At 52.9% G+C, this 13,644-nt stretch overlaps 1 protein-coding gene across 1 annotated transcript; it reads left to right on the top strand.

Annotated features, from left to right (window-relative positions):
* The first annotated feature begins 1,072 nt into the window (after positions 1-1,072).
* Positions 1,073-11,843, top strand: LOC105816138 (solute carrier family 22 member 13-like). Its single transcript, XM_012651497.1, has 10 exons — positions 1,073-1,503; positions 8,757-8,860; positions 9,076-9,230; positions 9,390-9,558; positions 9,765-9,885; positions 9,963-10,057; positions 10,283-10,497; positions 10,675-10,783; positions 11,289-11,504; positions 11,750-11,843. The coding sequence occupies exons 1-10, from the start codon at positions 1,126-1,128 to the stop codon at positions 11,841-11,843; spliced, it is 1,656 nt and encodes a 551-aa protein (XP_012506951.1). The 5' UTR covers positions 1,073-1,125.
* Positions 11,844-13,644: the final 1,801 nt, after the last annotated feature.

The following is a 13,644-nucleotide window of genomic DNA, read 5'->3' on the forward strand; positions in this document are numbered from 1 at the left end:
CTGGCCTCTGCCCTCTGCCCTGCCTTGACTTGTACCCAGGCTGGCTGGGGAATAGGCTGCCAGCAGCTGTGCCAGCCCGGTAGCCAGATACAGGCACACTCCATCCTGGGCTGCCCCGCACAACCTTGCTTCCTGCCTTGTATTCCCTCCACCCATGCTCATCTCTTAAAATAGTTCAAAATTCAGAAAGTGGACATGGTTTCTCACGCACATACAAGCAGATATATATGTGTTGTGTATATGTCCATGTGCACACACTGTGGCAGAGGGAGGCTTTGTCCTGTGTTCCTCTGTCATCACTGAGATTGTTTAGGGAGGCTGGGGATACTCTGGGGCAACTTGAATCCTTTTTTTTTTTTGTCTTAGTAATGTGTTCCTGTTTTCTTTCTTCGTTCTTTCTACTCTTGATTATAGTAGAGCTCAAAATGAAACTCCTGCTCTTCTGTAATTGCTCTGTATTCTTGGATTGTCTTTGGCGCTGGAAAGGAAGTGCACTTGTGCATTTGGTGGGTCTCCTGGCCTGCAGGCCACCTCCTGGGACTGGCTGGTTTGCATACCACCACATAGCAGAGACCCACCGGGAAAGACCACCAAAGTTAACATGCAGGCTGGGTGCCTGCTGCTCCCCTGACTCACCCCCCACTGCCTAGTGTGGGCTGGTCCCTAGAAGGGACCTCTGTGTCACCCTGAGTGTTGCAAGTACTTCTCTTAGAATTTGGTTCTACAGTAATGGGGGCATTTGAGCAGGGTGGGAATTGTTTAGGATGTTGTGATTGGAAGTAGGGGGTTGGAAGCTACTATAAGCTGTATAACGTCTGGCTAAACCTCACTCCTGAGCGCTGGGCCTGAGAAGGTCCTCCTGGTTCCTCTTTTGACACCTGTATCTCTTACAGTCAATAAAACATCCTCAGATGCTACAAGCGGAGTGGACTATTTTGTTTTTTTTATCATATTCTGTCCTTCCCAGGCCATACCTCGTGAGTCGAAGTGTGACAGGTGGAGCTGGGCAAGGCTGGATTAAACATTAATGCAGCTACTACCACAACCCAGAGGAGCAAGTGCCACCAAAGCCAAGCTGCAGAGCTACCTGGTATCTCCAGGCTGAGCACGTGGTGACCAGCAGACATGTCTCAATTTGCCCAGGTCCTGGCCGAAATAGGTGACTTTGGTCGCTTCCAGATACAACTGATGATCATGCTGAGTATCCCCAACCTCCTCTCTGCCTTCTACTTCTTTGCTCAAGTCTTCATGGTCCTGGATGAGCCCCACCACTGCTCAGTGGCCTGGGTCAAGAACCACACTCTTAACCTGAGTACTGCTGACCAGTTGGCGCTGGGGGTGCCTCTGGGTGCTGCAGGCAGCCCCGAGCCCTGCCTCATGTTCCGGCCACCCCCCGATGGTGCCAGCCTGGAGGACATCCTCAGCCACCGCTTCAACGAGACGCAGCCTTGCGATATGGGCTGGGACTATCCTGAGAACAGGCCCCAATCCCTAGCAAAAGAGGTAGGACTGTCCTTTTGCCTGTCTGACTGACCCTTTGCCCTCAGTCACTAGCTGTGTCTCTGTCTGTGCCCCGATGCTCACATGGTTGGCCATCAGTATGCGTGTTTTTCTTTTTGCCAGTTATCCTGTTTTTGTCCTCTGCCTGTCGGCCTTCCTGCCTCCCGTCTACCTCTGTCGTTTTCTCTGTCTGGTCTGCCTACCTATATGTCTGTCCATTTTTGCCTGTCCTTTTGTCTGTCCCTCTCTTTGCTTGTATCCAGTCTCCTGCTTTTCTTCCTGTCCTCTCCTGTTTTCCTGTCTTTACACCTCTCTCTCTATCCAGTCCATTTCCTGTGTCTCTCAGTCTGCTCCGCACGTCTGCCTGGCTACCTGTCTTCCGTGCTTTCCTAACTCTCACGCTGTCCCTCTCCCTGTCCACTCACCTGCCTTCCTGCCTGCTTGACTTGGGCTCCCTACATTTCAGCTTCTCTCTCTAGGCCCCTGCCTGCCTGCCTGCCTCTGGGGTGCTGGAGAGCACCCATGACTCTGAGACTTATCCTGTGGAAAACTAGGCATTTGCTCTGCTAACTTCATTCCTTTAGGAGAGACCCGGGCAGACAAACAGAAAGATTCACACTCCAGCCACCTCAGAGCAAGAGGGGCCCTCTGAAGACACCTAGTCCCACTCTGTTGCTTCCCAGACGGCGGGGCTGAGGCACAGAGTGGGGAGATGACCGTGGAGCTGGGGCTGTCATGCCAGGCGCCTGCTGTCCAGGCCCCTGCAGGAGTGGGAGGCAGCACAGACAGTCCAGAAACCTGAGGGGCATGGGTTGTTGAGGAGTATCTGTGCAATTCTCACCCAGAGATTAAACATTTACTTTTTTTTACCCTTATGGTTTAAAAAGCATTTTTTTTAAAGGCTTTCAGGACATTGTTTTAACCAAAGTCTGACTTTCACTTTTAATGTCTGACTATAAACCTGCCCCCAGGACCCGGGCCACCTGAGGCTATGTCCTGCCTGTCCTCCTGACTCTCTTCCTCCCTTCCCCGCAGGGAGAGCTAAGTAACCTGTGAACTCTCCTGTCTCTGGACCTAGCCCAGCCCAGCCCAGCCCGCCCAGCCTTCGCTGAGCCTCAGTGGCCTCTCTGTCATCGCCTCCATGGGGGGCTCCAGCCTTCACTGGCGCTAAAACGTTGTGGTATGTGCTCATCAACTCTCTGCCAACCTGACCAAATATCATCAGCCACAAAGGCCAGAAAACCTTCCAGATTTCTCAGACCCTACTCTATCCCTTGTTTACACCCCATGTGAACTGTTCAGACAATTGTATTCAGCCAAAGCCCCCTAAATCTCAACTATGTAGGGAACAGTCAGAGAAAGGAGGTACTTAATTCCCTTTCTATAATACAAGAATGCCTGCTGGTCAGGTCAAGAGCTGGGCCCCTCGCAAAGAATAAAGGGCTGGGTGGGCTCCGAGGCCCAGAACTTGCTTCCTCTGGGGCAGAGAATGGGCAGGCAACTTCCTAAAGGAGGTGGTATGTGAGCTGGGTACCAAGATACCAGAAAAATGTTGCTAGAGAAGAGAGGAAGGCCTTTGCAGGCAGAGAAGTGCACAAGAAAGGCTGGCAGCAGGGAGCATGTCGTAGGTCTGGGGAGCAGGAGACAACTTCGTGTGCCCGCAATAGGGGTAGGCAAGGCATAGGAATTGGACGGGATGTTTTCAAGGATTTGGGACATTTTTGGTTTTTGTATGTTTAATACATCTGAAAAAATGCATATAATAGAATTGACACATGGCTGGGCGCGGTGGCTCACGCCTGTAATCCTAGCTCTCTGGGAGGCCGAGGCGGGCCGATTGTTTTAGCTCAGGAGTTCGAGACCAGCCTGAGCAAGAAAACCCCGTCTCTATTAAAAAAATAGAAAGAAATTAATTGGACAACTAAAAATCTATAGAAAAAATTAGCCGGGCATGGTGGCGCATGCCTGTAGTCCCAGCTACTCGGGAGGCTGAGGCAGGAGGATCGCTTGAGCCCAGGAGTTTGAGGTTGCTGTGAGCTAGGCTGACGCCACGGCACTCTAGCCGGGGCAACACAGTGAAACTCTGTCTCAAAACAAAAAAAAAAAAATAGAATTGACACATGAGAAAGCATTGGTTAACACTAATGAATCTGTAAGAATTAGGATTTGAGGAAGGTGGAAAAGATTACCTAAACATTTTTCAAAATTGGAAACTGCAACCAAAATAAGCTGGTAGAATCTCTATTAACACTTATGAAGAGTCTTCATAGGACTCTTTCCATGATTTTTATTAAACTAGAGAGCCTTAACTGGCTGTTCCAGGGTTCCTCGTATGCCAAACATACGAAATAAGAGGAGTCCCCTGACTGGTCCCCATGTTGCTAAGTGTTCTCCCCGCCCCGAGTCCACCCCCCGCTTCCTAATGAAGCAGACCTCCCTAACTGGAAAGAGGATGTGAATCATTCCAGAGGTGTCTGTCTTGTAGCACCACTCTCACATTTCCTCTCTATACGAGATCTTCAGCTACGTTCTGGGATCACCGTGTCATACACTATTAAGCTGCACATTTATACTAGGCATAGAAGACAATGATTGACAGGGAAAACTTTTTTATATGTATTTTGAACTCAATCCATTTGGTGTATTTCAAAAGGTGCAATACTTTTCTTCATGTATCAGTGAAAGAAGTTAGAAACTAACTTCAAAAAATCAGCAAATAGCCAACAAGTGTCTTTGAAAGTCACCGCCACATTATAGTGCATCCTAGAAACAAGGCGGGGCAAGACGGGTCCCCTCCACTTTAGTGAGTTCCATCAAATACTGGATCTACTCGAGGGTAGAGAGAAAAGTCAGCTTTCAAAAAGAAACGAGGCATCCACTACACCCCAGCCTAAGAGCACCAGCCAGGGAATGTGTTTCCTAAACCAAATCCGGGAAGCAGAATGTAGAATGAGTCTGTCCTCCTCCCCTTACGGGCCATACACTAGTTAACGAATCAAAAAAAAACAAGACTAAAAACCACACACACGCTGCCCCCTACCACGACGCAAAAAGAAAACAACAATAACACTAAGATTTCCCACTTCGATCCCTAGGGTGGGACCGAGGAGCAGCTTCCACAACTGGAGTCGGTGTGCTAGAGCGTCATCATAAGCATGACTTGCTTTTAAACAAACAAATATTTTGTGGAAATACCAAGATGAACTAGTACTGATCACTTTTCCTACAATAGACAGTGACTCAAAGTTAGCTAGTATTGGGGGACGGACGGGGAGGCGCACCTATATGCCTCAACTTGCATGAGGACACACTAGTGGGTGCAGGGCATTTGTCACGATCCCAGAAAATGAACTTCAACTTTTAATCTTTAGTTTGATTTAAAGATTGCTTTCAGTATGATGCTGGCGCCAGCTGTGCAGAAAGGGCTATGGAGAGACGTTCCAGCAGCACACTCCTGTGGCTCTTCTTCGGCTCTACAGGCTCAGGGAGCCAGTGCTGCTCTGTCAAGCAGGCCCTCCGTGCCTTTTGGTGTGAGTGCGGAGCACTGCGCACACGCAGCAGCCTTCAGCCAGAGGCCAGCTTTCCCGCAGCCTCTGCAGTGACAGGCTTCCGTCTGTTCTGTTTGTCCTTGGCAAGTTTCTCAGTAGTACGGGGGACATCTCTGACATCCATTTGGGTCCTGACAAGCAAGAAAGGAGTCTTTGCAGGAGTGAGTCATCTCAGGCACCCACTTTTCTTTTACGTTTTCAAATGAGGACAGAGATAACAGTAAAAACTGACTAGAAATACGTCTGTGAATACTCAGCAGTTGCAATCTGCCATGGTCCTCTTGCCCTACAGTGTACAAAGTCCAAGTGTATATGCTCTGCACCAATCATAATTGTGACTGCGTAATTGTCAGAAACAGTACATATTCAGATGGAAATTTGTTTGTAGTTTAGGATATCAGGAGATATGCTTTCCCAATGCACAATTGCTCACAACAACACACTTAATTATCTGCATTGCTGAAATAGTTTTGTACCCACTTTAAATATTTCAAATGCAATGTTAGCCTCGGCCTTTCCGTGGGGTGTTGGCAGCGCTCAGGAACCTCTCTCTTTAGCCTCAGTCATCAACCTAGACTGTGCTGATATTGGGGTTGGGCCTTGGCCCTCTTGTATTACCCTGACATGCTCCCTCCCACCCTCACCCTCCCAAGGACTGTGACTCCCAAGGGAATGTCCACCTTTGGTACTTTGGGCCCCGCATCACAAGATAATCCCAAGCTCAGTCCCAGAGTGGAGCTGTCTTGGTGTGAGATCTTCTACCTCTACTCCCTGTCCATGAGGAGGGGCTCTGCACACCGACTCAGAGGACCCTGGCTGAGCTGACATCCCCAGTTTCCTTGTTGTAAACAGCAGCTTCACATTTAAACTGAAATACAAACACTATGCATTTGAAAAGAAAAGAGCACATTTCCTTATACACTGTGTGCTCTTGAAGGTCAGAGTACGTTTCTCCTCCTCACCCTACTTGCTCAGCATTTTCTGGGTGCCCGTCCTCGGTAAAACACAAAATGACTCCCAGCCCTGTCCACATAGACTCTGAATCTTGGAGGACAGGGGAACAGACTGTCAGCGAATAGCAACAATAGTGTGGTCAGTCTGGGGACCAAAGAAGAGGTAGGAATGGGTGAAAGGAGAAGCAGAGAGAGTGGCCATTTCTGGGGCGTGGAGCATGAAAACGCCTGGCTTGTGTGAGCAATGCTGACAGAACAGAAGCAGCTGAGACGTAGGCAAGAGTCGCCTCTTAAAGTGTCTTGGATGTAGTGCTGAGGAATGTGAGCTTCCTCCTAGAGACCAAAGGGAGCCACTGAGGGTTCTGGAGTAGGGGAGGGACAATACATTGTGCTCCACAAAATGAAGATGGAATTGTGCAGACTGCGTAGCAGGCCCCAGACAGAGCCACTTGTGGGCATTAGGGCTGGGGAGGGTGCTGACTGGCATCCCAAGCTGGAGCCCTCTCATCTCTGTACCACCTGCAACGCGACACCACCAGGTGAGCTTGAGCACAACTTGGCACCTCTCCAAGCCTCAGTCTCTGCTGCTGCACAGTGGAAATAAGCCGCCATGAGGTTAGAATGAGGATTAAATGAGTAAGGCTACGTGGCCTTCGGGGAGGTCGTGAATGGTGGCTGTTACCCACGGCTGCTGGCTTGGAAGACTCCCATGGCTTGGCACTCATTCCTGCAGAGCCCTTGTGTCTGAGGTGTATATGTCACCAGCTGAGACCTTCGTGGGCACAGGGGCCAGCACACCCTCATCCTTGCTGACATGAACTGAGAGCTTCCCGTGAACAAACATGGACTTGAGCATGTTACATGTTTAATCCATCTGATCTTTAATCGCATCAGAAGATACTATGTACCATGTTTTATTCCCATTTTGTACATGGGAAACCAAGACACAGATCAGCCAACAGGCTCAGGATCACAAAAAGCCACTCAATTCTGACTCCAGAGCCCGACAGTAGCAAGTCTTTACTTCTTATTAGTTATTTAAAATGGCATCTTACTACAAAGGAAATCTGTGGGTGCTAGACAGAAACGAAACAGGACACGACTGGGTGGAACAATTTCAAGCCCCCTGTCCTTCCCCACCTTGTTCCCAGGGGCGTCAGTTAATCAATTGACACACATTGGAAGGTCTTGAAAATTAACAGTTGTCCTGGAGAACAGAAGCATGAGCACAACGGTAACTCCTGGATTGGTTAATTTCTTGCTAAAGGTTATTATAATAAACTGATGGTGATTGGCTAGTTAGCTAGCTGTAGGTATTAGTTCATTCATTCATTCAGCAAACATTCTCTTAGCCTTCACTCAGACTCATTCCTGGTCTAGGGCAATAGAGATGTCTCAACTTCACCAGCCGCCATCCAGCTATGGAACCTGGGATTAGCTGCTTAACCTTTCCTCCTTCTGGGAAACATAAGTCAAGGATCGTTGTTCGAATTCCATGAGACGATGTCTGTAAAGCATTTAACATAGTCCCCGCACGGGGTAAGTGCTCAAAGGCATCAGCCATTGCTGCAGAGCTGGAGGAGAGCTCACGTGGCATGTTCCCGCACACACGTTTGTGTATGGAACTGAGCTGTGTGCAAGGGGCACAGAACCCCCCCGCAACCCCAGGAACCAGAACTTGGTGGGGGTGGGGGGCGGCCAAGGGTACTGTGTGGACACATACCATAGACATGTGCACAGAGCTAGATGGACCTGGACATTTTCTCCTCCTGGTTTCCCAGTCTGTCTAGCGGGTTCTCTCTGTAAGTCTCTAGGTGGGTTAGCATCTCTGGTGCGCCCTCTCTCTCTCTCTCCCTCCCTCCCTCCTCCTGCTTGCTAGCTGCTCTCTCTTGCTCTCTCTTTCTCTCCCTCCCTGTGTGTGTGTGTGTGTGTGTGTGTGTGTGTGTGTGTGTGTGCTCCCCTGTCCTAACCGCCTTCCTCAAGGCATGTGTGAAGGCCCCTTAGCATTCCAATTGCCTGTGCATGGTGGGCTTTTCAGGGAGATTTTGCAGCCACATGGGAAAACTTGGAGAGGCCCAAATGGGTCACAGGGTGCCTGGCTGTGGGGAAGAGGCCCCGTTCTCAGGAAGCAGCAATAAAAGATCTGTCAGAGGTTCCCAAACGTGGCATCCCTGGGCCGAAGGAAATACCTAACAGTTCTACATAGTAAGCAATGAACTCCAAACAACAAGTGTTTATGTCCTAATAATTTACTAGTTATTTTTAAAAAAACACGTGAATTGAAAGAAAAAATATTTTACTTTCATTCTTAAATAAATACAGTTACTTGCTGATGGGATGTATAATATGCACCTACCTGGCACTGTACAGCTCCTCAGTGCATCAGCGCTGCCACCTCTTTCTGTTCCACTTGACTTTCATATGTGGTTTGCTTTTCTTTCACAGCAACTGCCACAAACAGGACTTCCCATAGATATGATGTCATTGAAAGGAAAGTAGTATGATCTCAGGATGCAGCTGTGAACTCTCCTGAGTGGTCGTGTGATGTCAGACCAATGTCAAGTACTGTTGTATTTCCCTGCCAACTTTTAAGTATCCTGCCGTGCCCAGTGAGTTCACTAGGGCACCCGGCGGAGCCATGGTGCACATTTTGGGAACCATAGGCATCTGCCCTAAGAGGTTTGTGGGGGCCCAAGTCGGGAAGGACTTGCCCTCGATGCTGCCCTAGACTCACACCTGCCTGTGTCTGCCTCAGTTCAACCTGGTGTGCGATCGGCAGTACCTGAAGGAGACCTCACAGTCAGTGTACATGTCTGGGCTCCTCGTCGGGGCCCTCATCTTCGGACCCCTCTGTGACAGGTGAGAACTTGGCCAGCTCAGCCAGGCCCCAGCGTGCTCCTAGGCTCCTGGCACCGGCCTGTGTTTCCCCCTTGTGCCCTCCCACTGGCCTTTAGGACAAGGCCATGCCCCTCCATCAGACGGCCCCCCCAGGGCCGGGCTGGGCTCCCTTGCTCCCGGCCCCTCAGGTGGGTTCCCAGGGGGCCCTTCCCCTGACGGGCGCCCTGCTCCCTCAGGATTGGCCGCAAGGCCACCATCCTGGTGCAGCTGCTGCTCTTCGCCATCATCGGCATGTCCACAGCCTTCGTGCCCAGCTTTGAGCTCTACATGGCCCTTCGCTTTGCTGTGGCCACTGCCGTCTCTGGATATACCTTCAGTAACGTCACCCTGCGTGAGTATCTGGGCTCTGGGGCCTCCAGCCTTGCCAGGCACTCCGCACCCGAAGCAGTCACACCAGAGCTTCCTTTGCTGGGCCTGACGTGGTGGCGTTTGGGAGTAACAGGGACTGAGTGGGCAGGGGCTGGCCCAGTCTCACCCTCTGTTCCCACAGTTACAGAGTGGGTGGGGCCCTCGTGGAGGACCCAGGCCGTGGTGCTGTCCCATTGCGTCTTCGCCCTCGGGCAGATGGTGCTGGCAGGACTCGCCTATGGTGTCCGCAACTGGAGGCTCTTCCAGATCGCCGGCACTGCGCCTGTCCTGCTGCTCTTCTTCTACTTCTGGTGCGCAGACGCCGGCATGAGCAAGCCGGTTAGGCCGGCCGTGCTGTGTGGGGTGGGGCTGGAGTGCAGCACGCACGCTCGTGGGATGCTCACAGGCTGGGCTGGGAGAGGGAGCCTGTGAGGGCTGGGGGTGGGGTTCAGTCTGCACTGGAACTGCTGGGGAAGCTCTGCAGGACCCCAAGGTCACGGCCATTCCCTGCCCACAGGGCTCTGCCAGAGTCTGCACGGTGGCTCCTGACCCGGGGGAGGATAGAGGAGGCTAAACAAGTGATCCAGAAGGCGGCCTTGGTCAACAGGCGGAAACTCTCCCCAGAGCTCCTGAGCCAGGTACTTCCAGCAGGCCCCGGCCAGCCCTGTCCCGAGGTAAGACCCACCCTGGGCCTCACTCTGCACTTTCCTCCCAGCTGGTCTCAGAGAAAACAGGCCCCGTGGGGAATGCCCTGGATCTGCTCAGACACCCCCAGCTCCGGAAGGTGACCCTGATTCTCTTCTGTGTCTGGTGAGTGCCCAGGGCCCGTGCCCCTCCCTGTGGACAGAGCCGAAGGCCTGCCACTCCCTGGTGTGTGTCGGTGGAGTAGTGGCGTGGCGGCTCCCTCTGGCTGGGAAAGGCTCCCCTGGCTGTGCCAATGTCTCTGTTGTGACTGCTGACTAAGGCAGCCTCTCCCTGTGGGTGCAATGGTGTCTCAGCACCCAGCAGTGACCGGAGCCCTTGGTTACTTTGTAGGTTTTCGACCAGTGTGGTGTACTTTGGCCTGGGCCTGAAAGTGGGAGACTTCGGCCTGGACGTCTACCTGACCCAGCTAATTTTTGGAGCAGTTGAGGTGCCTGCCCGCTATTCTAGCATCTTCATGATGCAGAGATTGGGCCGCAAATGGAGCCAGCTGGGGACCCAGGTTCTGGGTGGGCTCATGTGTATCACCATCGTCTTCATCCCAGCAGGTACCAGGGCTGGTTGCCCCCTCCCCTTGCCCCACCCCCAGCTGCCAGGGATAGACCAACAGTTCCGCTTTCAGGAGTAACGGCTTTCCGGGGTGAGGAGTTCGGGTGGGAGCCCGGGGGCAGGACCTACGTTCTGGGGCATCTACCCTCCCGTGGCTGACTGGCATTGTCCCCAAGATCTGCCTGTGGTGGTCACCATGCTGGCCGTGGTGGGGAGGATCGCCACAGCTGCCACCTTTACCATCGCCTACGTGTACTCTGCCGAGCTCTTCCCCACCGTCGTCCGGTAAGAGCTGCCATTGTGACTTCTGCTTCACTGCTCTCGATACCCTGGTTTTGTTCATCCCTCCTCTTGCTGACCACCATTTCACAAATAGCTAACGGGGCTGGCCCCAGGGCAGCAGTGCTGGACGGGCCCAGGGCAACGAGAAATCTAGCCCAAGCCTCAAGTTGTCCCCAGGATGGTGAAAGACAAATAATGGAAGTAGGCCGTGGCCTGGCCTGTCCTTGCCAAGATGTCTAAGAATGCATGGCCCCACGGAACAAGGTGGTCAGGAGGTGCAGCCTTTGACCTGGGACTTGTGAGCGCATGAGCAGGAGAGAAGCAGGCAGAGGGAGAGACCTGGAGGTGGCAGAAGCAGCCAGGAGCAGGGCGCAGGATCGCAGGATGGGCTGGAGGAGGCTGGGAACCCAGCAGAACTGGGTCTGGGCTCTCCCAAGGGAATACACTGGGGCGGAGCTGTGGCCCAGAGGTGGGACCATGTCTGCTCAATCTGCACTGGCCTTCCCAGGCAGACAGGCATGGGGCTGGTGGGCATCTTCTCACGCGTCGGGGGCATCCTCACGCCACTCGTGATCCTGCTGGAGGAGTTCTACGTAGCCCTCCCCATGCTCATCTATGGCTGCATCCCCATCGTGGCAGGCTTGCTCTGCATCCTGCTGCCAGAGACGCGTGGCCAGGCCCTGAAGGACATCATTGAGGACCTGGAGCAGGGACCCCACCCACGGTAAGCTGCTTGCTTGCTCTGAAGCCAGGACCTGGGCCTCACATCAGAGGCCCCTCTCCGTATGCCCAGGCCTCCACCTCACCATTAGTCCATGGTTGCTAAGAGGCCAACATGGGACCCTCCAGACCCATAGATGTCTGGCTGGCTATGGGTCAGGTTCCCCCTACTTTGGGGCAGGGGATGGTGGGAGATACTGCCATGGGACCAATTCCTGGACAGCCAGTGACAGCCTTCTCCCCCTCCAGGGCTCCCAAGTCAGTGCCCCTAGCAAAGGAAACGGACTCCACAGGAAGAATCTCCAGCCCGGGGGTGGCCTTTGTGAGCAGCACGTATTTCTGATGGAGGCCTCTAAGATCTAGACCACCAGCAGCAGGGAGCTGCCCAAACATCCCCCTGGACGTGGCCAGAACCCATGAGGACACAGGGACAAGACCAGCCTTGCTTATGGAGGCAGCACACCACAACCTGGCCCCAGCACGTGCCGCCCACCACAGAGCCCAACCCCAGAAGTGTCTGGGACAGTATCTCCTCCCTGCTTCACCCTCCTCACCTCCAGAGACCCACCCCCAAACCCCATCTGTGCCAGGGTCTCCAGTGTGTCTTGGGCTTAACTTGTGCTCTGATAGTCTTATGGGGGTATGGCTCTCCGGATCCCCTCAATCTGGGTCGCTCTGCCCCCAAAACACAGTCAGACCCAGACAAGAACACTAGGTAAGGCCTTTCCAAGTTGTGGGACAGGATGGGAGGCACAAAAATGTGAAGTTGTGGACTCTGCCCAGGCAGGCGGATGAAAGGGCTATGGGTGAAGAGGAGGTCATGGCTCCTCAGTGGTGCGTGAGACCCTCGGCTAAGGAGTGGCCCCATAGGTCATTCCATCCCACAGAGAGAAGCCTCCCTCAGTGGCAATCGAGGCTTCCGCCTTGCATTCTGTTCAAAGACCTCCCCAGCCCCGGCCCCACTCTCAGCTCATGCCTAACCTGAGTTGGGCAGCAGGGGCATTTGTTCAGTTCCTCTCCCCCCACCCGCAGGCTCCACTGCTTCTGCGTCATGCAGGGCCCACGCAGGGTAAGGGAAAAGACCAGGAGTCTTTGTACTCAGCCGCTGCTGGCCATAGTTCTTTCCAAGCACACACTGCTTGTCACCAATCAGTGCGTTTTGCCAGGTCTCTAAGAGCTGGCTCTTCATGGGGCATCTCCACAGGATTTGCAAAGATCCTCTCAGACCCTCTGCGTTGTGCCTTAATATGGGCAACGTGCTCCGAGCTCCTCTTGGGGCCCCTCTGCAGCCCACCTCTCCTCTCTTAACGCAGCATCCCCTTGCCCCCACAGACGGCCTTCTTGTGTGGGCTCCCATCACGTGACCTCAAGGCAGCCTGCCTTCCCCGGCATCTGCTTGGCCCACGAGAACACCACACATCTTTGTGACATCCAATGGTGGGAAACGAGTTTGCCAGCCACTGCCCCCTGGCTCCAGCTAACCTCCCACCACATGGAAGCTTTCACATGCCTTCCTACAGGCACCCCAGCCCGAGGAGGGTCCTTTCGGAAACTCACACTTTTCATGTTCTCTTACATAGCATGGGGGTGGGGGCTTGTGCTGGACCAGTCTCTAGAAATCCAGCATGGAAGAGCTCAGTGCCCCTCTTTCACATGGATGTTTCTTGCAGGTCTCAGTTTTGCAGTGATGGGCAAAAGTTCTCCTTAGCTTCCTACTGCACACCCAGTCACAGAGTCCTCTCTTGGGGGACACTCACAAGTCTTTCTTGGCACAATGTGTCACTCAGGCTGAAGCCGCCATGGTGTAGGAATAAAAAAGGCTGGGTAGAAGTAGGGAAAGGGCCATTTCCAAGCTGAAGGCAGTTTCTTCCTCAAAGAGGTGCACACTTGCTCTCCGTGAGGTGGAATGACCATCATTCCCGGGAAGAGACTTAAACGCACCCTTTATGGACACAAGCATGCATGCAAAGATTCACCTATTGTCTTTGCATGAGTCTTCGGAGATTTTTTCCTTAGGATTGCAGGCAGTTGGGGAGAAAGATGTTTCTGCCCCCAGAAACATCCTGCGGCTTGATCTGGTTAGTGGGTAAATGTCTCTCAGCAGTAGCTGATGGAAGGTCAGCAGCTGAGACCTCTGGTACCCC

The sequence above is a fragment of the Propithecus coquereli genome, unplaced genomic scaffold (genome assembly GCF_000956105.1).
Source record: "Propithecus coquereli isolate 6110/MARCELLA unplaced genomic scaffold, Pcoq_1.0 Scaffold1, whole genome shotgun sequence".
Lineage (NCBI taxonomy): Eukaryota > Metazoa > Chordata > Mammalia > Primates > Indriidae > Propithecus > Propithecus coquereli.